This window comes from Astatotilapia calliptera, chromosome 14 (assembly GCF_964374335.1).
Source record: "Astatotilapia calliptera chromosome 14, fAstCal68.1, whole genome shotgun sequence".
Classification (NCBI taxonomy): domain Eukaryota; kingdom Metazoa; phylum Chordata; class Actinopteri; order Cichliformes; family Cichlidae; genus Astatotilapia; species Astatotilapia calliptera.
The window spans coordinates 10,919,212-10,944,510 of NC_137435.1; the positions used below are offsets into that span (position 1 = coordinate 10,919,212).

At 39.3% G+C, this 25,299-nt stretch overlaps 2 protein-coding genes across 4 annotated transcripts; one reads left to right on the plus strand and one right to left on the minus strand.

Moving 5' to 3' along the window:
- Positions 1-1,826: 1,826 nt before the first annotated feature.
- LOC113036077 (scaffold protein ILK) lies at positions 1,827-17,223 on the minus strand. 2 transcript variants are annotated; one of them, XM_026192124.2, is made up of 13 exons: positions 17,070-17,223; positions 15,853-16,109; positions 9,810-9,975; positions 6,621-6,716; positions 6,436-6,532; positions 6,238-6,321; positions 5,926-6,011; positions 5,724-5,833; positions 5,381-5,508; positions 5,054-5,175; positions 4,870-4,969; positions 3,383-3,513; positions 1,827-3,263 (listed from the first exon to the last, which is right to left on the minus strand). In XM_026192124.2, exons 2-13 carry the CDS (start codon positions 15,939-15,941, stop codon positions 3,114-3,116), a joined length of 1,359 nt encoding a protein of 452 aa, XP_026047909.1. In that variant the 5' UTR covers positions 15,942-16,109; positions 17,070-17,223; the 3' UTR covers positions 1,827-3,113. The 2 variants fall into 2 exon arrangements, with proteins under 2 accessions (XP_026047909.1, XP_080145375.1); XM_080289249.1 differs by lacking the exon at positions 17,070-17,223 and having other exon boundaries at positions 15,853-16,469.
- Positions 17,224-18,982: 1,759 nt separating this feature from the next.
- Positions 18,983-25,027, plus strand: rrp8 (ribosomal RNA processing 8). Of its 2 annotated transcripts, XM_026192123.2 has the most exons (8): positions 18,986-19,181; positions 19,300-19,417; positions 19,544-19,799; positions 21,256-22,060; positions 23,645-23,774; positions 23,860-23,966; positions 24,051-24,147; positions 24,486-25,027. In XM_026192123.2, exons 2-8 carry the CDS (start codon positions 19,313-19,315, stop codon positions 24,597-24,599), a joined length of 1,614 nt encoding a protein of 537 aa, XP_026047908.2. In that variant the 5' UTR covers positions 18,986-19,181; positions 19,300-19,312; the 3' UTR covers positions 24,600-25,027. The 2 variants fall into 2 exon arrangements, with proteins under 2 accessions (XP_080145374.1, XP_026047908.2); XM_080289248.1 differs by having other exon boundaries at positions 18,983-19,417.
- Positions 25,028-25,299: the final 272 nt, after the last annotated feature.

Here is a 25,299-nt window from a genome sequence, read left to right on the forward strand (position 1 = left end):
CAGACCCAATGAAGGAAAACCGGTCCTTCACACTTCACACACAAATATTGATTAGACGCTGAGCGGGAGGGGGCATACAGGTCGCAGGGTAAGCAGCTCCCGGTCTAACCAAGAAAGAAACCATAACGAGTAAAATAACAAAAGAAGGCATGCAAAATAATCACAGGGAGATGAAGATGACATCAAAAAGAAGCAAAAGTTGGCCAAAAACAGGCTCAAATTGAATTTAACAACCACAGAGAGATGCAAAAGTGACCACAAAACACCTGAAATTAATAAAAATGACCAATGTTAGACGCAATAAAAGAATCAATAAAGAGCTGCAAAATCGCACCACAAGGAGACGGAAGGGTTCCAAAAAGGTGGAAAAATACAAAAAAAAAGAAGAGGTTTTTTTTTTTTTGGGGGGGGGGGGGGGGGGTTGCATCTGTGTGTGTTGATTCTTGGGGCCTTTTACATTTTTGTTGTCTCTGCATTATATGGGTTGATCCCAAATGCGTTAAATGTTCATATTCATATTAGCAGACCACTTTTTAATAAGCCCAGCTTTTATCTATACTAACGTCTTTGGCCAAAAAAGTGCTAATGCAACACTATAAAATACTTTGCTGAGTAGTAGCAGTAGTAAAAGCTTGAAACATATATTTAAAAAAAAAAAGTCAATTGTATTTCGGTGCCTCAACTCCACTTATATCATTGAAACTAATAATGTACTGCTACATGTCACTGGACACGTTTGGAAGAAAAACTGCCCTTAAATGAAGAAAGTACTGAAAACATTTCTCAGTGATTTTGGTCCATACTGACATCACACTGACATCACACACTTGTTGCAGGTTTGTCAGTTGCACATCCATGATGCAAATCTCCTTCCACCACATTCATAAGGTGCTCTTTTCCACTGACATCTGGTGACTGTGGAGGACATTTTGAGAACTCATTTTTGCATTCAAGAAACCAGTTTGAGCGTTTGTGACATGACATTCTATCCTGCTAGATGCACTGCGGTGATAAAGGGATGAACATGGTCAGTAACAAGACTCAGGCAGGTAGTAATTGGCTTGAATATTGCAACAGAAATCAAGACTCATCAGAACTGTTATTGTCTAATTTTGGTTAGCCCAAACCCCCCGTTGCTTGTTCTTAGCTGACAATAGTGGCACCAGATACGATCTTCTGCTGCTTTAGCCCATCTACTTCAAGGTTTGCTGTGCAATCACAAACCCTCTTCTGCACAATCACAAACCCTCTTCTGCACATCTTGCAGTGAATGGTTATTTCAGTTACTACTGCCTCCCTATCAGCTCCAAGCCATTGTCGTCTGACCTCATCAACAAGGCATTCTTGCCCAGAGAACTGCTGCTCTTTTTTTTCCAGACCATGCACAACTACACCAAATTCAAAGCGACTTAAATCATTTTTCTCCTGCATTCTGATGCTCAGGTTTATCTAAGCAACATGTTCATATGCCTAAATGCACTGGATGATAGCAGATATATGCATTAGCAAGCAGTTAACCTGGAGAGTATGTCCGATATTGGGAAAGTATGCTTTCTAAAATAGTGATAAACCCATAACTCTATTATTGTCTCATACTACTCAATCATGTTTTACATTTCTGATCAAATTTGTATGTCAACACTGACTGAGATAATGAGACTCAATACTACAGAAAGCTCAGAAAGCCCTGTTCCTCATAAGATAAATGTTACGTTTAAATGTCAATACAATGACACTTATGTCGCCTCTCTTGAAGAGATCTGCAATCTTTATGCATTTCCCACAACAATCCTGTCATGTCCAGTTCCCTCCAGAAAACGCACACATTCAAGTTGTCCATATGTTTTATTTTTTAATATACTCATATATAAATACATACATTTGCATATGTCATTCTTGATTTTGGCTTCAGCACAAACAAGCAAGCTGGTGGAGGCACAGAAAAGACAAAAAAACCTTGAGTGGGATATAAAGCAAGAAGTAATCCAGTGGATCAAATAATAAATGAGAGAACACAAACACATGTTAAGTCAAACCCTTGATGAAAACCAAAGAACTGGGTGAAGTGTCCCTGACAACACCTAATTTTGACTGCATCCATCTTATGCTTTAATAAATTACATAATAGGGTGCAGCTTTCATGTTGGTTCACAAAGAAATGATGCCAGCATTGAGCTGACATTTCTTTGTGAACATTTTTCATATTTCATCATTTCTTTCATACATGATGACACAGGCTGACTGACGTTTTTGTTCAACAGTAGAGCAAACAGGATTCAAATAATGTATCAGGGGGAAAAATAATTACTGAAAGATTAAGCAAATAAGTAATGCCGATTACATTAACACAATTACCAAGAATTCCATTCCATTCTGGGTGAATTTTTCCCAAAAACTCCAAGCTTTTATGGCCAGTTTTAAATCATTGTGAGGTTGCACAAGATATAGTCGGTCCACGAAAAGGCCAAGCTCATCATTACCACTATGCAGCCCAGCTAAAAGGCACAACGCTGCTTTTTGTACATGCGCTCAAGGGCACTGCTCATTCATATTGTTTTATTATCTAATACGTTTAAATGTTCAGCTTCAAACATTTGATGATATTAATACAACATATTCCCACAAGCTTTTGGTTAATATGTTATCCATTTGTTATGGACCATCATTGCAAAAGGAGCAGTCACCTTAGAGGGAGACTTTTTAATACAGCGAGGATCAGCATGGCAGGCCCACCACTGAAGGAATTCAACAGAATGTCATGCTGACCTCCACGGGTTATTTTGTCACTTGAGATTTTACTCAGTTCAATATGATTGCAGTTTATACAGTGAACAGTAAATACTATGCTTCTGCAGACAGTGTCAGCAGATCAGTAACAAAACTTTGATATCACTTTAACAGAAGAGGAAAAAAAAACAGAATATAAAAAGGAGTGATTTCTGCTGAATTCATCTCACAAGCAGAAGGTACAGTGGTGTTGAAAACAGCGGCAGAGTGTGAGAATGAGACTTTAAGGCAATATTGGTAAGCACCACACCAACATCTCAGAGTCAAATCTGGGTTAAGATATCCTGTTGTTCATCAGTTAGGTAAAGAAGGTCAGAAGACGTTTTTCACTTGTCCTGCATTTTTTCCAGAATTGGCACAATCATGTCAAATTTAGGCCTCTTTGCTGGATCTTCGTTCATGCATATCTTCATGAGCTTGCAAATGTGGGGAGAGATGCCAGGGGGGATAGTGGGCCTCAACCCCTCCAAAGAAACCTTTAAACCAGAACATATAGACACCTTAAATCCATTAAACTAACAGGTAATAACTGTGAGGTCTGTCTGCAAGCTGCTGATATCCATTTGTTAATCTAATAAGCAACAGTGCTGCTAACCTTCATGCCTATCTCCATGTTGGACAGGTCAGCAAATGGCACTTCCCTGGTTACCAACTCCCACAACAGGATAGCAAAGCTCCACATGTCTGCTGACCGGCGGTTGATCTCTTCTGGCTTCTTCTGAAGGGCTGAGCAATGCCAAGAAAAATAAAGAAGGTTATAGAGTAACGTAACGACATGCCACATCCTCAGACTACTGTGGAGAAATGAAAAGTTATTGCAACGAGTGAGGCTGTTCCTTCCTTAGGATGTGCCTAATTTGATAACATCATGAATAGCTGATCAAAATCACCACCTTGTGTCACTTGCGGTGTATTGTCAATGAGTCTGCAGAACTCAGGTACAAAATATAGTAGTCAATGGTCTACTAATCTGCAGCAAATAACATCCAAAAAAAACCCTGCATTATAAAACAAAATTGAGGCAATTTCTGTTTCCATTCTTGCAAACTAGTGTCTGCCTGCAAACAGCAGCAGACAAGCAGAAATATATACAGTATAAAGTGGGGAATCCCAAGGAATGCATTTTGCACGACAGTTCAGTATTTATCTTAAAAAAAAAGCTTGAACAACATGGAGCTCTGTGGGCTTTTTGCCTGTGATCTAGCATCGTATAGTATATGTTGCTATGGAAACCAAATCTTGTAGATGAAGAGAAACTGAAGACATTTGAGCAGCCGATTTCACAAAGGAAGGTAGCAGGTTACAGATACAAAGCGCAGCACAAACCTAATGTCAGATTAAATACATTTACTTCAACAACAGTGTGTTGTGCCATCTGTTTAGTCTCACTGTAAGGTTAGTACATGTACATCAGCTTGGATTCCAGGCTAAAGTAAAATCTAACTAAACTAATGCCTCTGTAAGTGGCCATGTTTCTTTGAAGATTAAACAGCCTGTTTAAAACCAATTGCCAACCAGCCATTAAACCAAATTCCATAATCCTTTAGAAATTACTGAAATGTAAATATCATCATGTTGCAAAAGCAGTAGAAACATATTGTTGCAATTCTTCTACAAAATGATACAATAAGCAAACTTGCTAATATAAGGAAAATTCGAAGCAGTAGTGCATTTCTATTATTACATATTACAAACAATTCTTGAATATAAGGCATATTATTAAAATCTGTTACCATGCCAACTATGTGAATTTGTTTTAAACACAAGAAACACTCCCTTGCATATCACAGCATACATACATGTTGTTTCTATGTAACTGGTGGTGATAAATCCCCTTCATCCCATCCCCCACACGCTGTTTCTGTTTGCTTCTCTGTTGCAAATGTTCCCTGGTTATTTTCACATTTTGTAATCAGTTTACGTTTCGAGCTAACTTTGATTTCAATCTATCTCCTGGGGAAATCAGCTGCAAATTACATTTGGCTCAGAGACAGTCTAGAGTTTCCTGCATCCATCATTCAAGTGCAAGCTTGTGTGGCTTCAGCTGTCACTTTGGATCTGTGCTGTATGACTGATGCCTACCCTCAGGGGCTACCCATGCTGGCGAGTACATCCTGCCAGGACACTGGAAGGAAAACTTGACGTCTGCCATGCTGATCCTTGCCGTCATGTCCTCATCTATCTGTGAAAACGGAAAACAGAGTTGACTTAGACGCCTCAAAAAACTGTACCACACATCTCTTATTCATAGTTTTCTTCTTCTTACCATTACACTCTTGCTGTTGAGGTAATGGCGAGGGATCATGGGTTCAAGTGTGTGTAGGAACGCCATTCCATTAGCAATGTCAAGGGCAAACTTGACCGCCTGTGTCTGATCCACCACAAAATCTGACAGCATGATGAAGAACAAGTAATAACAGGTTTAAGCCATGTCTTTCACTACATTACTGGATGACAGTGAAATCACTACTGTAGAAAAAGTGATGACAACTTAATGACCAAAACAAATACTTAACTCCAATAAATCACAAATCCCTACAAATCACCCAAACTGGTCACAAGTATGGCCTGTGACCAGAGTAGAGGTACTCACTGGTGCCTTCATGCAGCACGTTGTAGAGGGAGCCATAAGGCATCCAGTGTGCGATGATGATGGGGTGAGGGGCGGGAGGAGACTGACATGCTCCCAACATGGGTAGGACATTCGGATGGGAAAATATCCTGGGATTCAGCCCAAGAGGGAAGGACAGGGGAGACAGACAGACAAAAACAGGCAAATCCACAAAGGATTTGACATAAAAAGTATGAGATGCACCTCCCCACGAAATAAAATTATACACAGAATTTGGCTCAAGACAGTGCAAACAGACAAATGAGTGACTGTGAAGGCAAAAAACAAAAAAGTCTGCAGAGAAAAGTCAGGATTATATAAGAACCTGAGTTTGGGATACTCCTCATTGAAGTCTCTGCCTTTCCTAGTGGTCCAGTCACGAACTTTTAGCAGTTTAATGGCAATTTCATTTCCCTGCCAGCGCCCTTGCCAGAGCTATAGAAGAGAAACAAAAAAAGTGAATCTTTAATTCATCATTAGCAGCTCTGCATTAACATTGAGCACAATGAAAAACAAGAAGAAATTACCTCTCCAGACTGGTTCTCGTTTACTTTATGGGCTAGAGAAAGCTGTCTGTAGTCAATGCCTGCCTGTTTATTCAATGTTCCATTGCCTAAAAACACAAGACAGAGACATAACTCAGGACGCGAGTTAAAGCTCAGACAAAAAGCTCATTATTTATATGAAATCTGAAAAATCTGTGGAAATTTCAAAAGCCACATTAAGATTAATCTGGAGACTAGCACAGAACATTTTTCCATTTCATGCAGCACTCTGTGCAAAACTGTGGGTGGAAAGTGGTCAGCTAATAAATTGGTTTTTGGGTTGCTGGGACTCACGGGGACGGGTTCTGGTGGTGCCTTTCCAGAAACTGTCCTTGAAGGGAATTTTAGTCAAGTTCTGTCCCATTTTCTCAGCCTTTTCTGTATTGATAGTAAAATGAGAAAGTCAGTACAGAGCAACAAATCTGAAAGATGTATGACTGACGCTGACATTTTTTTTTTTTTAAAAACCAAACAGTCAAACCACAGGCATACCTCTGAGGAGTTCACGGAGGTGAGGTTTCCCTTTGTCCAATGGAGTTTCCCCATACTTGTTACAGATGCTCACTAGAGCTCCATTAGTCACAAGGTCCTGAGAAAAAACAAACGTTATCAACACTTTAAAAATACTTTAAAACACACAGGTTTTTAGCTTCATCGCCACCAGGAGGCACACTAACCTCAGCTACTTGGTCTTGTCCCCAGAAGCAAGCATAATGCAGTGGTGTGTTCCCGTGTTCATTGACGGCATTGGTGTCTGCTTTGCACTGGATCAGCTAAAAGAAGGAAAAACAACGGATTACATGCAGAGAAAGGCTGGTCAGATCTTGTTTAGGCTGTACACAGAGATGATCCCAATGCTGCCAAGAAAAATCATGCACGGTTGTTTTGCCTGTAGACACATACCAGAGGTATTGAGACGTGTCTAATATTAAACTCAGTAGCTGCTTTACAGCCATTTTAAAATCGACATCGTGGAGCAGAAGCCCGCCATTATATCAACAGGACTGTGTACAGGATAATACAAAATACCTTTCTTTCTTTTATGGACAAACATCAACAACTTACAGCAAATACACTTACTGCCACAATGTGTTTGCTGCACTTTGAAAACCTAGCTGTGTTTCCTATAAAGAAAAACACTGCAGGTTTAATATGCTGCATTGAAGTCCCTGCCGTTTGCTTTGCAGCTCCAATTTTGTCTGTGCATTTATATGTAGCAGTAAGCACATTTTATATTCATGCTTCAGTTTTGTCTGTTACAAAAGGTGCAAGTACAAGAACAGACAAGACATGTTTCAGCTGTTCAGATGATATCATTTTAGCTTTCACAATATCCTGTGCTAATGAACCAAACTTGCAGGGAGAGCATCATTTTGAAACTTGTATATTAAGATCTTGCATTTGCTCGCTCTCACTGCTCCGTCTCCAACCGATAACACAACCAATTTGTATAGAAAACCATTTTGATCCCCACTGCTCATTTCAAACTAACAACTGCAGGGATGATATTTTTGTTTTGTTCTTTTATATATAATCAGCTCATATAGAGAATAAGGCTTAAAGTTAGGTGCGTGACTGCTTTGCTACACAGATGTGCAGACACAGACAACTGTATCCAGAAGTTATCTGCTAGGCTTCACTTCTGCAAACTAGGGCTGCTCAATTAATCGAATTTTAATCACGATTACGATCTGGGCTTTCAACGATCATTAAAAATGACTGAGCCGATTATTAGCCCCTCCCTCATGCTTTACTCTCGCGCTGCTCCATGTGGCAAATCAAGCGCACTGCTCTGCATTTCGAACACGCGTCACAACAATTAAGAGGACCCGAGGGAAGCTCGGAAAGCTAAGCAGAAGTTATTTGGAGAGGAGTGGACTGCCGTTGGTTGAAAAGAGAGGTAAAAAAAAAAAACTTCAGTGGTGTGGAAACATTATGGGTTCGCGGAGTCAGACGTGGATCAAGTAGACACAGTGTGTAAACTTTGCTATGGTGTCGTAGCTGCACCACAGAGCAACACTGCAAAGTTCACATTTTTCATTTATTTCTTATATTGCAAACATTTGCACTGTTATCAGTATTTGCACACTATTTTATATTATTTTTTAAAGTCATTATTCAATACATTGTTATTGTTAAACCTTTAAAGCCGGTCAGAGCAGCATGCTCGTTCTGTGTAACTATTTTTAAATCCCTGTAGAACCTGAACGCTAAGCTAGCACAATAAATTTTTTTCCATATGAAACCAGAGGAGTTGTACTTACATCTTATGCCATCAGCTTGTCCTCGGTCACGGTTTCGTTCCACATAAAGCTTTGCAAAAATTGCATAAAAAGCGCTTGCAGGAACAAAAACATAATATTCCAGAAACACGCTTTGCCGATCCGATCAGCTGTTCTTAACACTTCCCACATTGAAAAAGACGTCAACGTGAACTATCGCAAGTGACGTCATTTTTGCGGAAAATGTAGTTTTTTACTTGTAGGCCTTAGAACTCGAATTGCACTGCTGGAAATAGTTTATTTTGATGCACATGCACATTCTTTGCAAATTTGCATCATAGGATTGTTTTTTTGTTTTTCCTGCAGTATATACAAATTGCTGTATCTCCAAAAATAAAACTATGAAGACACTCAAAATAAATTTCCTGTTGCTGTAAACTATTTTTTGCAACTTTTTTGTATTTAAAGTTTTGAGGGATAAACCTCTTCAATTTCTCCAAGTAGAAATATATGTAAAAACAAAAACGATTTTCAATTTTTTTGTAGTTTATTGCACTTTTTTGCAATTAATGTAGTTACTATGGACTTAATGCATACACATTTTTAAAATATGGGCTATAACAGTTGTATTGATGTATAGCAACTTGAAATGCTCCCACAAATGGCACTACAGCATGTAAAAAAATAATATAAGCTCTGGCGGACGAAATAAATATCGTCAAATAATCGTGATCTCAATTTCAGTGAAAATAATCGTGATTATCATTTTTGCCATAATCGAGCAGCCCTACTGCAAACTCTAGTCTGGTCCTCTTGACCATGTTTGTATTGCTGATACATAATGAGCCTGAAGTTTATGCTGGCTACAGTTCTAGTATTTAATAATCTGTTAATTACCACTCTTAAACAGACCTATAGACAGTATTAAACACAGATATTGCTTTTGAGTCAGAAAAAGAAAGCCAATGCCTTAAATCTGTAATCTATGTGAAAGCTGCCAGATGGCTTATGACCCTATAGAAGTCTGTGGGAAAATGGCTTTCTGTCTTCACCTCTGCAAACATTTTCCTGCTAAGTTTATGGTCTCAGTCACTCAGTTTGGGCCATACTGAATTTTAAAAAAAAATGAGTCTAATTTGGAAATCTCAGTCATATTATGTTTCAACATAGAGGATTATCTGTGGTATAAAACTGCACGCTCAACGGCAAATGACTTGTCAATCATGATTCATTAACCAATTAGCATGTAGTTTCAGTAGAGTCAGGTCTGCCCAGCCTCTGGGGTTTTTTTGCAACCAAGACAGCAACAACAGAAACAGTCAGCTCATGGCTTCAAAACAGGAAGCCAGAAACCAGTGGGTGATGAGGGCACAACAGTTGCATCCATCTTTTATACCACCTATTGTTACGTCCATTCAATCTATGAATGCAGCTTGCTCACCAAGCACTACTATCACTCCATACATAAAGAAAGCGGCAGTAGCCAGAAAGCCAAGGGTGAGTCCATAAACTAATGGGTGATGTCTGTCTTTTATACACAATCCATGACACGTTTATGATACATTTTATGTTATAGCCACAGTGGAATTCATCCAAGAGACTCTAGACAGAGTTACTGTGCTCCAGTGTTTACAAGAACTCTACCTTTCCCACAATGTCGCGATGTCCATGGCTGGCAGCCAGGTGCAGGGGTGTGTCGTCTCCCCGGTTCATGACATTAATGCGCGCTCCTCGCATGATGAGCATGTCCACCACATTGGAGCGACCCTCTCTGCAAGCCCAGTGGAGAGGGCTGAAGCCATGGTCATCTCTACAGGGGCAGAAGCAATACAAGCTGAGCATGTTTTTTTATACAAAAACCTGCTTAGCATAACCTGAGGGACAAAACATCAGCAATTTTCCACACAAACACCTCTGTGGTATAAATGGTAAAAACTACAGCTGTTTTGGGAAATGGGTTTTTGGTTTGACAAGAAAACTTCATAAAAAAAAGAAAAACCCAGATCCTCAATGTAAAGATATACATGTTAAGTGAGATTACCAGTGCCTCCGTTCATGCTTAATTACCAGTGCAATGAGAAAACTGAGCTAAAAAATCTAATAAAATACATTTACACAACTGTTGCTTTAATGTAGATAACACAGCTCCAAAGCAATGCTATGAGTGAGTTCTATGAAAAAAATTGAATGATTAATCCTTCACAAAGCCTGAATTTACTGCAAAAATACTTATTATATTTGTTCCCAATAATCTGTTATGCCAGTGATGTGAAGCTGAGTTATGTATGCATGATAAGTTTATTCATTTTTACAGTCATTTTCTGCTTCTGTAAAAAAGGAAGCTCATGCGACTCAGTGACAAAAGCTAATAAGCCTCTGGCACTCATCATTCCTGTCTCGGTGACAGCAGCAATGCCACATGTCGCACAGTGGCCTCGATTATATGACAGACACACTGATGGAACACAGAGATTAAGACACAGGAAGAGCGCAGTGACAGAGTCGATCACGAAAAAGACTGGACAAAAAAACAGCAGCGCTGAAGTCCTTAAAAGGCTCAGTGAGCCGCGAGTATGACTCTGTCTCATCACTCCACTCACTTCTACCAGATCATCTGGACTACTATGATGGATTTTACTTTCCATGAGCACAGTGCTCTTTTTAATATCTTTTTCACTTCTTCCAAAATTATAAGTAGACAGACAGCATAATAATAAGATCTGAGAACTGAGGGAGTATTATGATTCTGCAGGAATTTGAACCGTCTGCCCCAGCACTCAATTCACTGGCTTGTATTCACACAAAACAGCATCAAGAGTCCCACAGAGACCCTCAGTCCCACAACACACATCTAACTGTGTGACCTGCTGTGGATCAACTCAGAGAGTAATTTCCTCTCAGACCAAAAGGCCAAATCCTGAAAACTAATTAGCTTCAGTTTAGGAGAGAAAAACTACCCACACACTTTTCTAATCTGATTAGCTTTCAGTGCCAAGCAAGTCTGTTTGGGGGAGGAAGTGGAGCATCAAGGTTCATGTACATCTTCTGTAAAATCAAGAAATTACAAAATAAGCAAGATTGTGCTCTGTATGGGCTTAAATGTTCTGTTTAACAACAGCTGCCATGGATGGATTAGCTTTAAAACATATTACTCCTCATCTGTCCTGAGAGTTTTACATTTGAATTCTCTTACAAATCAAAAGCTTCTCCAATGATACAATGTGCTGCATTTTTCAGTTTTATGTCACTGAACAACTTTGAGTTGTGGCTTTAAATAAGAAAAATAATAATAATTCCCTATAGCTTTTGACAGTGTGATTTTCTTTTAGAGTTTCCTGAGTTGATGCACAACTTGTTCAAATATGACTTGTGCAAAACATTTTAACAAAATAAAGATTTTAGATGAAGTTATTTCCCTTTATTTTTCAAGATATATCTTGAAAAATCTAAGTTCAGTTAACTCATTTTTATTCAAATATTTATATAAAGCAATTTTATTCTAAAAAAGTACACAATAATAGCTCAGGTCCACATATAAATGCTGAAAATGTACTGTGGTTACATCAAGTAAGCCTCAACACTGGTCTCTGTGTGTATTTTTGTTACAGGATGGATTTTCCCTTTAAGCTACCTTCATCCCACAAACCCATGAGGACTTGAGTGCCAGGGTTTCCTCTTGCTCACTCCCTCCTCACTGACTGCAGTAATTTATTTCAGGCACTTTCACCTGCCAGCAGAACTCATCCGGGCAGACTGAAGAGCCAGAGGAAGCGTCCCTGTCTGCACCTTGTATGTCTGCACTGACATCTCCACTGGCTCATATAACAAGCCTCGGCTAAAGAAAAACAAATCCACTGAAATATCTAAAAAGCAGCTACGGGAATAGTAAATTAGTGTTTTTACTCTTGAAAAACTCATTTTTCTAGTATTCATTTTATTCATTCAAATATCCAATGACAAGAAGGATCATTCTAAAATAAAAGGTACATAAACTACAGTAGAACTACCACAGCCAAATCACAGTGCATTTCTACCTAATACTTTATATTCTGATAGATGGGAAATTTTATCTCTTAGTGTTACAATTAACCTGATCATGTTAAATCCCTTTTGCAGTAGCTGCATACAAGAATAACAACCTGATACTAGCTACACTAAAAACAGCTAATCCGGGACTACAGCTACATATTTTTATTCAAATGTGCAGAGCATTTTCAAATTGATTGTTTAACATATCATACAATGTATTCTCTACCATTAAAAGTTAGAGAGGGGAATTTAAAAGAAAGTATAATTTATTGTTTCTTTACTCAATTAATTTGTGTTTGTTTTACTTCAGTTCAGACACATGGAGCAGAGCACAGGAGACACAGTGAAAGTAAAGATCACATTACTTGAGTTAAAGCTTCTCTTCACTGCAGAATTGATCTTTAAATCCTCATTCTCGTCCACAGTCCTGAATAAGCAAGCTCCATCACATCTTAAAGATCTCAGTCTCACATTGACCCAACAGAGCACTTTGCTCTCAGACTGCAGGTTTTGAGCCTTCAGCTATGAGGCTGCTCTTCTGCAGAACCAGCCTCCAGTTTGGGTTCAGGAGCCAGACATCATCTCTACTTTTAAAATTAAACTAAAAAAAAATCTGTTTTGATGAAGCTTACAGTTAAGGCTAGATCAGGTGCCTCTGAACACTCCCTTAATTATACTGCTATATGCTTGGGCTGCTGGAGGACGTTCCATGATGCACAGAGCGTTTCTTCTCCACAATCCTATTTTCCCTCCTGTTGAACTGACATACAGCTGTTTACTGTCATTAACTTCTTTCCACTCACTCCCACAGTCTGTTTTGTTCTTGGATTTCTATGCTCCTTTTTTCTTTTCGTCTTCCTGTTAACCTAACAACCAGTTGCAGCAGATGGCAGCCCCTCTTTTTTTAGATGGAAATAATAATAATAGTAATTATTATTATAATAATAACCCAATAACATAAGACCTGAATCAAACCTTATGATCTCTGTCAATGCTTAGCACTGCTTGTTCTGAATCCATTACTACCCATTTGAACAAGAATTTAGACCACTGTGTTTCCAATTACCCACCATCAATCAACCACAGCAGTCATACTGGTCAATGGAGCTCTATGTTAGAGGTAAAAAATGCTTGGACATGGTACAGATACCTTACTAGGAGTCAAACCAAAGAGCAAAACTAAATATTATTATAGTACTATCACTTAATCTGTCAACGGTCTGACTTCAAGCTTTCCCAGAAGTTGAAGACACTATGGATTTAGGGAGAATAGGGAATAGGGAGAAAACACACATGTGAAAAAGTCTTTGCCTCCTTCCTGTTTTCCTAGTGTTTTTCATATTTGTCACACTTACATGTTTCAGATTATCAAACAAATTTTAATATTAGACACAGATAACCCAATTAAATACAAAATGCAGTTTTCAAATGATGATTTCATTGATTAAGGGAGCAAAGTTATTTAAACCTACCTGATTCTGTGTGAAAAAGTAATTGCCCCTCTTGTTAAATCTTGAATTAGCTGTGATTAACCCCCTTTTTTTGGAGAGCTAAGCTTAAAAAAGGCGGTTCTGAAAAGACGAGGAGGTCAGATTTCCTCCACAGTACTGTGAAAGACTCATTACCAGTTATCGCAAAGTTATCGCAGTTGTTGATGCTCAGGCTGGCCCAACCAGTTATTAGGTTTACAGGGAATTTACTTTTTCACACAAGGCCATGTAGGTCTTTAATAATAAACACCTGCATTTTGTGTTAATAATAATGATCCACCAACCAGTAAAATGGTACTGTAAAAAATACTGAGAGACAACATCAGAACATAATGACCACATTACAAATATTTAGGAGAATATGTTTTAAACTTTGCAATTAGAGTCTTCTAAACTTGGCGGCAGCAGTAAGGGGAAATGAGTGGAGCTATCTAATACCACAGGGAGACATACAGGAAACATATCAGTAGAGAAGGGGGAAGGTGATGTGGGCTGCTATGGCTTAACTATGCATTCCTCTTTTGAAAAATTCACTATACAGCCCCACATACACAAAGATTTTCTGTCTGTCTTTTCAGCCCTGCCCACAATAATAAACTCCTCCCCTTAGCCCTCAGTTCTGGTAGGTGGTAAAAGCTTCCCTTGAGGCCCATGTGTTGCTCCTTGTAAGGAGATTCTGCATTCCACTACTACTGTTCATGTGGGAGTTACATCAGTGTAAACACATCGTCATTGTAGAGCATAGAAAATATCTCAGGGAGGGTTCTGTCAGGCAAGAGCACAGTAAGTTTACTAAAACACAGAAAAGGAAGGCTTGAGGCTCTGTAGTGTCTTATACACTGGAGGACACACATCAGCCGGAAAAGGGAACTAGACGTGTAATCAACTAATGGGCGAGTCGCATGCATGAATCCACACTGGCTCAATGCAATCAGATAGACTCACAAGAAGTGGAAAAAACAAAGCAAACAGGAAGCCAAAGAAAAGGAAAAAAATATAACTTTCTGAATAAAGTGTATGTATAGACAGACATATCTTGTTTGCATCTATTTTTAGAATACAGCTATATTTTCAAGTTATGATGTATATTCTCAAGTTCCTCTTTTATATTTAGAGCAAACACGTCCCAAATAAGAAAAAAAAAAAGATGCTGACCAAATAGCAATTTTAACAACATTAAAATATTTCTTGAAACATCCCTGTGCCTCTGACGTTACCAGTTATCTTTTCTGTCAGTTAACAAATGTTTTCTTGGTTACAACCATGTCAAAAAAAAAGAGGACGACCACTAATCCAAAAAAAGCTCTTTCGTTTTCATAGTACTAGCAACATAATGAAAGCTTGACAACTATGTCATTTGCAAATGAATAACTGTCAGTAAAAAAAAACCCTACCACAAGTCCACTAAAACAGAGAGAAATGGAGAAGGAAAGAGAACAGCTACCACTTACACAAGGAACATAATTAAATTGACTCATTTATTATTTCTTTGTTTGCTTTGAACACAAACACCGGTAGTCTAAATCTTAAACAGAGCTCTCTAAAAAGACAAGATTCGTGGGTGGCCATCCAGACTGGACTGCCAAGTTTTTCCCAATGTAGCCAGCTTAGGATAAAAACAGCAGCCCAGGACTCTTAATCTGGAACTATTAGACAGAAAATGCTGTGTACTAAATGTGTCATGTCAGAAGTAAAGTACAATATTTTCTGCATCCAAATCCATCCAAAACCAAGTTGTATCCAGAGCATGCAGAGCCTGATTTTGACTGCTGTGACTAACTATACCATCACAGCATGCTTCCTGTCCAACATCATGCTTTTGATTTACTGTGCTGGCATTCTAAACATAAACATGCGCACACAAGGAAATGGGTTCAACGGCAGTCCACAATCTCACAGAGGATTGAAAAGGCGGGCTTTCAGACTGCACCAGAGAAGAACTTTAAGAATAAAACATTTTAAATAAAACACAAGATCACATTTGAAATTTTGAGCCACGCTATTTGGAATCACAAATTCATGTTTTAGCAAGTCACAAGCAAGCAGGCACAGCTGCTTGGGGATATAAATGAAATTCTTAATTAGGATTCCAGTATCCAACTTTCATTTGAAATAATATGGACAGAAGTGACTGATAAATTCTGGCTATGAAAAAAACTGCAGCTCACCCTTGATTGAGATCATTCTCTGTGTTGTCCAGCCATAAACGAACTGCCACTGCATTGCCTTCCCGGCACTGAGTGAATATATCATCCATTTTGGCTGGTGTATTGTTTTTCTTCTAGGACGCACCCGTGGGAGCAGATGCAGAACTAAACTGGGACAGACAAGAGTTGCAACCCGATGGGTTCAGGCACGTCCTGGCCAGCATCAGTCCCTCATTTGGGACAGTATGAACCACAATCAGAGCAGCACCAACACGACCCTAAAGAAATTGATTTAAAGAAAAATGGTCACTCAGTTAAAATTATTTCTTAAAAAACAAAAAAACAAAAACAAACAAACAAACTGCTGTACAAACCTAAAAAGGAGAAAGCCTACAGACAAGACAACCTAGTGTTGAGTAATCTCCAACTGAGTAATACAGGGTGGGTATCCCGTTTACAACACAGTGACTCACAAAATGTAGCTGTATGAAAAAATAGCCCTGGACACCATGGACACCAGAATAGATAAATATAATCATCCAGAGTCAAACTGAAGTCTGTACTCCTTTAATACACCGGCAACAGACTAATATATTATACTGATTATACTAATATATTGATAATAAATCAATCACTTCATGGCCCTATCAAGTTTACAGTCTGGATTTGCTGCTCTTCTTTGTAGAAAGAAAGTGGTTGATTTTTTATTATCTTCGTATTGGTTTTGCAGCTCTAATTGATTGTGAGACTGGTATTAGCCAATAAGTGGGACGGTATAATATGATAATACAATATTTTTTTAAATTTTTTTTCAGTATGGTCACAACCTAAGTTTCACGCGCCATTGATCCACGCAGTTTATACCATTTACACTCCCAACAATGTTGTCACTGCCTGACTAGCTGCTTTGCTATCCGGCTAACACAGTGAGGGGAAAGCTCACTTAAGTCAGCCGCCTAGTTCTTCTACTCGTGGCAGCACCACCGACTGCTTTTACTCCACCATATGGAAGATATATATCTTGGTTAGCTCCTCACTATAAACTTGCATCTTCTACGTCGTGAAATAAAATCCATTTGGGTCTGTGCTAACAAGCTAACTATCTATCCTGCCGCGGGGGCTGTCCGTGTTTCTCTCATTTAACGGTGACCGACTGAGGATTTCACTCGAACCATCATTTAATAGTTTAAACAGGTCAAATTAAAAAAAATTATTTACCTCCATGCCTTTAAACTTACCGGATATATTAGCTTGTTGCGGTGTATTGTAGCTGTACAGAGGAAAAGTTACAAGCCTTGCTGTGTTACCTTCAGCATTCAGCATTCAGAGAGCTGTGCGTCCACACCCGTACGTACGTGGAGGAAGAAGAGAGAGAGAGCCGCCTATAGGTTGCAAGGAGAATTGCAACGATTTCAAATTCACCCCCTGAGGTCATGATTTTTTTTCTTGAAATAATTACATTTTATGTGTACAAAAATCTAAAATACGAAGCTCAGCTCAGGATTACAATAAATGCCACCATGTCACTACATGTAGTCTATAACATGTTGCTCTGAGACCTAATGTTACACACTACAGACTCAGACAGCTGATGTCAGACCTCCAACTAGAGCATATATTGAATTAAAATCAAATTCAAATTTTATTTGTCACACACTTAAGGGAGCGGAAGCGCTTCCCAGACCTCAACAGTGGGAAGAGTCCATTGTTGGGATGGGAAAGGTCCATCATAATCTTCCTAGCTTTAGTCTTGCACCGCTTGGTTTAGATGAACAGCAGGTCAGGAAGCTCTGATCGAATGATGCGTTCGGCCGAGCGCACCACTCTTTGCAGATCTTGTCTGTCCTGCTTGGTGCTGTTACCAAACCAGGTGCAGTTTCCCTTCAGGACGCTCTCGATGGTGCAGGAATAAAAGTTCTTGAGCACCCTCAGTGGCAGATGGAAATCTCTAAGCCTTCTGAGGAAGAAGAGACACTGTCGGGTTTTCTTAACCAGGGTTCTAATGTGGCAGGACCATGACAGGTCCTGAGTGATGTGGACATCCAGGTACCGGAAACTGTCCACTCTCTCCGCTGGCATGCCATTGATGATCACGGGCTCATAATTCCTCACCTGCTTTTTAGTGAAGTCCACGATCAGCTCCTTAGTCTTGCTGACATTTAGGAGGAGGTTGTTCTCCTGGCACCAGGTCTCCAGGTTCCTAATCTCCTCCAGGTAGGCCTTCATGAAGGACACACACACACACGCACCGTTTTGAACCTTGTAAAGGATCTGAGTTTTACAGAGGGTCAGTTTAAATTGTCATATCTTCCTTCTGAAGTGACATAGGGCTTTCTACTTATTTCATTTAAAAGCAAACAAATGAACAAGGAAGGAGCTTTCCTAGTGGGTCCACTTAAGCGGTAAACATGTAAATAAAACTGTCTGTTGTTTGTAGTGTCTGCAGATTAAGTTTAAATTCTCCATTCTTCTGTCTCTAATCATAAGCACAAAGACATGTTACAGACACATTTTGGGGTCTGTAAAGGGGAAAATCCATCCTTAAACACAACATTTCTTGTCATATTGCATGGTATGTAATATGATGTTTAAGAAAGTTTTTTTTATTACAGGTGATTAAGAACATACATATGGCCTCAGTGGTCTGGAAATCATTCCCTCCGTCTAATTTACTAGTTTTAAGTAAACAAATAATTTCAAGTAAAGTAAGTTTCAAATTTCAAGTAAAAAGGAAAAATGTTTTTTTTAATTTTATTTATTAAACCCAGTGTGTCCTTTTGCGTGTCCCTAATTACAGAATATAACAATTATGCAACAAATATATTGTGTATTTGATATGTAGGTTTACTTAAGTCAGTCCGTCTGTTTATTGTTGTTTAGATTGGATCTTACAAATATCTATAAGATCCTAACAAAAACACTGTTAATTTTGATTATTCAGAGACATGTTTGGTGAGAGAAATCTTTGTAAAACTATATTTTCTTGAAAATCGTTGGAGCCACTGAAGAGTTGCATTTTTATTTTAACTATTTTTAAGTTGTTTTTATTAATACAACTTAAAATCCTTAAAATTAAGAGAAGCTGAATGTTTATCCACGTCATCACGGAAAACGCCATTTCCCAGATATCTCCGGTGTGCTTACGTCAGTTATGTGCGCCCGTAACTCTGTTTTGCTCCCCTGACGCGCATGACACTGAACCAACGTGGCTTTTGCTTGAGAATAACTTTATTTCTTTTAGGTATTACGTGTAGTTACACGTTCATTAGATAAAAAGGTTTCATGCAAACAGCGGGAAGAGTTCCTCTGACACGTAAATCAACTCGTTTTGCTGCCTGAGAAACAAACTCGTGAGTAGTTCAGACATCATATAGGACTATAGGTTAGCTCTCTGATAGCAAAGAAGTGCGCTCGAAAGAGTTTTTCATCTCCAGTAGCGGTTTACAAAGGTGTGCGTTTTTCTAAAAGGACACACAGAAACATGTTTAACGAGGATGAAGACTGGAATGATGAAGAAGAGGGTCAGATCTTGAGTAAACCTGCCCTCAGTAACACCAAGAAGACAAGCAGTGGCATCAATGTGAAGGTACGTGTTCCTTTTGCGCTTACGGAAAACTTTTTATTCTCGCAAAGCATTACTATGTTTCTACTTATGGTAGTCGCTACTCGTTTTAAAAATATATTATTCAACCTGCTGTGATCCTCTGATCAGCCCAGGGTTGTGGGTAAAAGCAGCCTGATGCGGACACTGAAGACTCTGGGGTCAGTACCAGAGTGGAAGAGCGACAACCATAAACAGGACAGTGATGAAGACTCCGAAGAAGCTCCATCAAACATTAGGACAAAGAAGAAGAGAAGAAAAAAGAGAAAACTTGCAGAAAAAACAGAGGAGCAGCAAGAGAACACAGACCAGATCTTAAAGGAGGAGAAACCTGCACCAAAAAAGAGGAAGAAAAACAATAAAGCTGGTGAGTAATTAGCTGGTTATAAGCTTAGAAATCTGACACAGTGGTTTGCCACATTAGAGTTTTTAATCCAGCATCTGTAATTGGAGTGTTTGGATGTACAGTATTGTGCAAAGTCTTGAATCACATCTCATTTCTTTGTATTTTTTTAAGAAAATGAGAAATTAGTTCATCTATTTAGAGGTCGCCACTGCAGGCCATTTGTTTCCATCTCACCCTGTCCCTAGCATCTTCCACTGTCAACCAACCCTCTGCATGTCCTCTGAGTTCTTCCTCTTTTTCTCCTGCCTGGGAGTTCCATCTTCAGCATCATTTGTCCAGTATGTCCAGCATCCCTCCTCTGCACATGTCCAAACCATCTCAGCCTTGCCTTGCCTCTCTAACTCTATCTCTAAACTGCTCAGCATGCTCATATCTAATCCTGTCTAACTTTGTCACTCCCAGTGAAAATCTTAGCATCTTCAACTCTGCCACATCCAGGTATGCCTCTTATGTTTTTGTCTTAAAACTCTACATCACAGCAGGTCTCACTACCATCTTAAAAAATTTCCCTTTCACGTTTCAGGCTGTCCTTCTGTCACTCGTCTCTACCCAGCCTGCACTCTCTGCTAATTATCTGTTGTTTTTGATGATCTTGCCCTGGTCTTTTAACTTGTCCACCTTCATGACCTCTATTTCTTGCATCTTCACTGTTACACATGTCCCCCTCTCATTCACACACATGTATTCTGTCCTCCACCTCTCCGGGCTCTCTTCCACACACTCTCACTACAGATCACAGTGTTATCTGAAAACACCATTGTCCATGAGAATCCTGCCTAAACTCATCTTTCACCACTGGAAACAAAAAGGGAGTCAGATGTAATCCAGTCACCACATTAAACCTATCTGTGCCTCTTACCGCACACCCCACCACAGTCTCTGTGTCCTCATTCATGTCCTGGACATCTTCATATACTTCTGTCCATATGTCCATACTATATGCTTTCTCTAGAGCCAAATAGACACAGTGCAACACCTTCTGACCTTCTCAATGCTTCTCCATTGTGGTGCAAAAATACTATTTTATATCTGTCAATCTGTGTTATCTTTGGCATTTCTTTGTAGATTCAATTCAATAAATGGGGATAAATTATGCTCTTGCAACAGGCTGCAAGTAACAATTCAAAATTAGTTGTGTTAGATGTCTTTCTTTGCCCTGAAAAAGGTCAGGTGGAAGGATAGAAATGAGTGAAGAAGCAGCCAATGTCCAAAGAAAAACTTAAGACTTAAGTCTTTCAGAAAGCCTGGAGAACTATTGCTCAAGATCACTACATCATTGCAAAAGTCTGGCTCCTTGGAAGAAAAACTTAAAGAAATTAGGGGTCACTGAAGACTTTTGCATAGTACGTAGTACCAGCCTCAATCTTTCCTGAGTGTAAAATATTGACTAAACTGTTTTTTTGTTTTCTTCCAAAAGGATCTTCAAAGGCAAATGGCACATCTTCAGGGGAGGAGAAGAATAAAGAAATGACTGAATTGCTGATGAATGTAAACAATCCACAGAACACAGAAAAGATTGGCAGAAAACAGTGGAAAAACAAAATGAAGAACAAGAGGAAATGTAAAAATAAATACCGCCAGAAACAGCCTGAGGAGGAAGTAAATAAAGTAAAGTCTGTGGGTAAACATGAACTAAAGGAAGTAGTTAAACCTGATTCACATAGCAACAGCAACATTGGCAAAAACAATCAAAAAAAGAAAAATGAGAAACACCCTGAGGAGGCGAGTAATGAGAAGGAAACAAAGTGTGTCCCAGTTCAGAAATGTGTGCCTGAATCTTCTGCTGATGGATCAGAACAGAAAACACGTGAACCTGCAGTGGAGATTAAAGTTAATCAGCAGCAGTTCCCCATGAAAAGACTGAAACCTGAGCAGAGCAAAGCTCAGAGTCTGAAAAGACAGAAGCTGCAGAGGATGCTGCACAGCGAGGAGACAGAGCACCACGAGACTCCTGCAGAGCAGGAAGATAAGCCAGCAGAGTCAGAGGAAGAGGTGAAACAAGACCGCTCTGCCTCCCTCAGGTCCCGGATGGAGCAGCGGTTGGAGGCCGCTCGTTTCCGCTACATTAACGAAGTTTTGTACAGCACGTCCAGCGGCGAGGCGAAGCGTATGTTCAAGCAGGACCCACAGGCTTTCTGGATCTACCACAAAGGTTACACGGCTCAGGTTCAGAGGTGGCCTGCCAATCCAGTGGACGCCATCATCTCTTATATTCAGAAAAAGTGAGAAGCCTTCAATTTTCTGTGATGTTAATGCATGAAATAGAATTTTGCCCACAACCAAGGAATCTTCATGATTACAAATTTATAAAATTGTGCCAAATTTTTCAAATGTGTATGCCTATAGCTGGCATACACATTTACACCAGCAACACAAACAAGCACATTGTGTTCTTTACTCCCACCCTTTTAACCTTTGGGCCAGTAGAAGCTGTGATATGACTGTGAAACAATCAGGTAATATATCCATGAAGTATAAACACTGAAATGTTTTAGAATACAAATAGTTCCAAAGAGCACAGCTGGGAATATCCATTTATTTAAACTGCTTTAGCATTAATTGAATAGGGGGTTGGAGCACAGACCACTTAAAGTGCTCTCTGGTCAAGAAAGTGTGAGACCGCCTGATAATGGCTTTGCTATAACAATCCTTGGGCAGCGTTTCAAACAGAAACAATTAACCTGATGATAACAAAGCCCACCTCTTTAAGACAAGTTCATGTGATGAAAAAGTCCCTTGGAGGCAGGGAAAAGCTCCAGAAAGCTGAACAGGACCTCTGAGCACAAAAGGTTTAAAATGAAATCTTAAATGTCTGCACTGCAGTGTGTTGTCTGACCGAATAGGTTGGTTTGTCAAACTGTGCACTGATGGAATTGTGCTTTAAGATCTTTTCATCACAGGATGATCTTTAAAGTGGGTCTTTGATGCTCATTTCCACCTCCATACTTTTTCTTGGACTTTACTAGAGTTGCTTTGCCTGATTCACCCTTCAAAATAATACTTTTGATTTAAGCCCCTCTGTTCGTCACCTGTCTAAACAAACTATTTTATCTCCTTTCCCTTTAAAACATCTTTCTTCTGAATTGCAAACCATCTTAAGCACAAGGACTGGACAGCAAGGCTGCGATTTTCACAGAGCTGTGTGCCATTAAACAATGTGACATTGTGCATATATAAAAAAGAGAATAGGGAGGGGTTTCTGTCATTATTAGGCATCATATTCACACTAATGGAAATCCTCAGTTGGGTTCCTGTCTGCATAGAGCATGCAGTGGGGTTGGGACACCCACTGGCTCACCATAAATTCACCTGCTTCATTTGCTTCAAACGTTTGTGTTCTCACACGCACTTGTGTTTGGTAATGTCTGGAAAAAGTTCAATGTTTGCAGTGCATGTGTAAAACTGCTTAAGACAGGAGATTCTTAATCACCTCAGCTCAACATCTGAACGATTCATCATATTTTGAGCAGAAAGCACGGTGTGCTGTGTACACTGTTACTTTCAGACTTTTCCCAAAACATTTCCAGACCGTCTCTGCTCATCTCAAGAGTAAGAAGGAATTCTTCATGTAGAACTCCGGATGCTGACATCATTTATCTGCTGTAAACGGTAAACAGAAGACATTACTCTGCTGCACACTCTCGACAGCGAGGACTCACGCAGCTGATAATTTTGCACTGTGGGTGTTTAATCGATGCCTGGTTTTGCTGCTGTGAGAAGTTTGCCTCGTTAACATCAGCGGTTTGTCAGAAGACAACAGTTCTAACTAAAAGAAACACATCTACTGTACTGTTTTCTTTTTGCAGACCTTCCTCTCTCGTGGTTGCCGACTTTGGTTGTGGTGACTGTAAAATAGCGCGCAGCGTGAAGAACAAAGTTCATAGCTTTGACCTGGCAGCCACCTGTGAGCTGGTTACGGTCTGTGACATGGCCCACGTGAGTGTCTTTCTGCAAAATACAGACACAATTGCACTGCGATTGTCGTAAAATGGAACTAAAATGAAACGCCCCGTGTCTGCAGGTGCCTCTTAATGACGCCTCTGTGGACCTCGCTGTGTTTTGCCTGTCCCTCATGGGGACCAATCTGGCGGACTTTTTAGCAGAGGCCAATCGAGTGCTAAAAAAGAGGTGTGACAAGGATTCTGCATATGCATGTGTTTAATGTCGTGCACACACTGTGTTTCTCATTATTTTTTGGCACCTTTGTTGCAGAGGAGTCCTTAAAATAGCAGAAGTGGCAAGCAGATTCGACAACGTGCGAAACTTCATCACTGCACTGTCAAGTCTTGGATTCAAGATGGTGTCGAAGGTGAGAAAAAGGGGTGATGCTTGCGACCATGTTTACAGGAAAACAAGTACTTCTTCCTTCTTTAAAAAATTAAAGCATGTCACAGTTATAAGATGAAAGTCTGAATTAAACATGTAAATATATAATATTTACTGTGTTCAGGTGTATTTTCTTTCTTTTGTCGTCGTCCTTTTTAAGAGCCTGTTGCTGAAAAATGCTTAATAAATTTGTCACAAGTAGATCAATGTCGTCTAAACAACTGAGTCTGAAGAACACTTGGACCACGTGATGAGTAATAGCTTAAACATTCATGTTTGTCTGCTAGAATTACTGTTATTTTGTCTTTTTCTTCCTTTCAGGACACAGAAAATAGTCATTTCTACTCCTTTGAATTTGCGAAGACGGGAAAGGCTCCAGAAAATCTGAAGAAAGTTGGACTACAGTTGAAGCCTTGTCTTTACAAGAAGAGATGAAGATGTAATAGGAATTCATAAACTTCTCTGTGCATCAGTACATAACTGGACAATGCTTCACGGGGTCACAGTTAATATACACTTAAATGTATCATATTTTTTGGTATATTTTTGATTATTCCTTTTGCATTTTGTTATAGATACGTGATTTTTTTTTCATGTAACAGAGGTCTGTTAGTCTTTATCATCAGTATCAACATGGACGCACATTTTCTCATCACACAATGCACAGATCATTGATTGTATTGTTTACTCAAATACTGTAAATAAGAAATGTTTTTACAGTCCTGGAGTAAGTCACTGCGTTGGGTACAAAATCAAAAATGAAACTCGAGGCTGCTTGGTGACAGAAAGACAACTCTGTAAGTGCTACAATTGCTGTGGGAAAACCTTTAAAAGTCTTTAAAAATATAAACTTTTAAAAATAACTGTGTGATGTCTGTGATGCTTCAGACCCAACATGTCGTTCCCTAACCCTATTACAATTACTCTATATGAACAAACAACTGACTCCATAATTATTTTCCACAACAGTGCTGCAGAGAAGCTGCAGTTCAGTCTATTTACATCTGAATCACACATAGTACAGAAATGTATTTATAGCTTCACTCCTTTTGTCGTAGCAGATGGTCCTGACTAATTAAGCATTGCAAAGACACTAGAAGGACTTTTTTCATGTTGGAGCAGTGTGACAGTCATC

What these genes read in the sequence shown, in the direction of transcription:
- LOC113036077 (XM_026192124.2), bottom strand. Translation starts at nt 15,941, where the DNA reads ATGGATGATATATTCACTCAGTGCCGGGAAGGCAATGCAGTGGCAGTT. An exon ending in ATCGCGACATTGTGGGAAAG is followed by an intron (nt 6,717 to 9,809) that starts GTAGAGTTCTTG and finishes TCCTTCTTTTAG; the next exon opens with CTGATCCAGTGCAAAGCAGA. An exon ending in CCTCCGTGAACTCCTCAGAG is followed by an intron (nt 6,322 to 6,435) that starts GTATGCCTGTGG and finishes CTATCAATACAG; the next exon opens with AAAAGGCTGAGAAAATGGGA.
- rrp8 (XM_080289248.1), top strand. Translation starts at nt 19,313, where the DNA reads ATGTTTAACGAGGATGAAGACTGGAATGATGAAGAAGAGGGTCAGATC. An exon ending in GAAGAAAAACAATAAAGCTG is followed by an intron (nt 19,800 to 21,255) that starts GTGAGTAATTAG and finishes TTCTTCCAAAAG; the next exon opens with GATCTTCAAAGGCAAATGGC. An exon ending in AATCGAGTGCTAAAAAAGAG is followed by an intron (nt 23,967 to 24,050) that starts GTGTGACAAGGA and finishes CCTTTGTTGCAG; the next exon opens with AGGAGTCCTTAAAATAGCAG.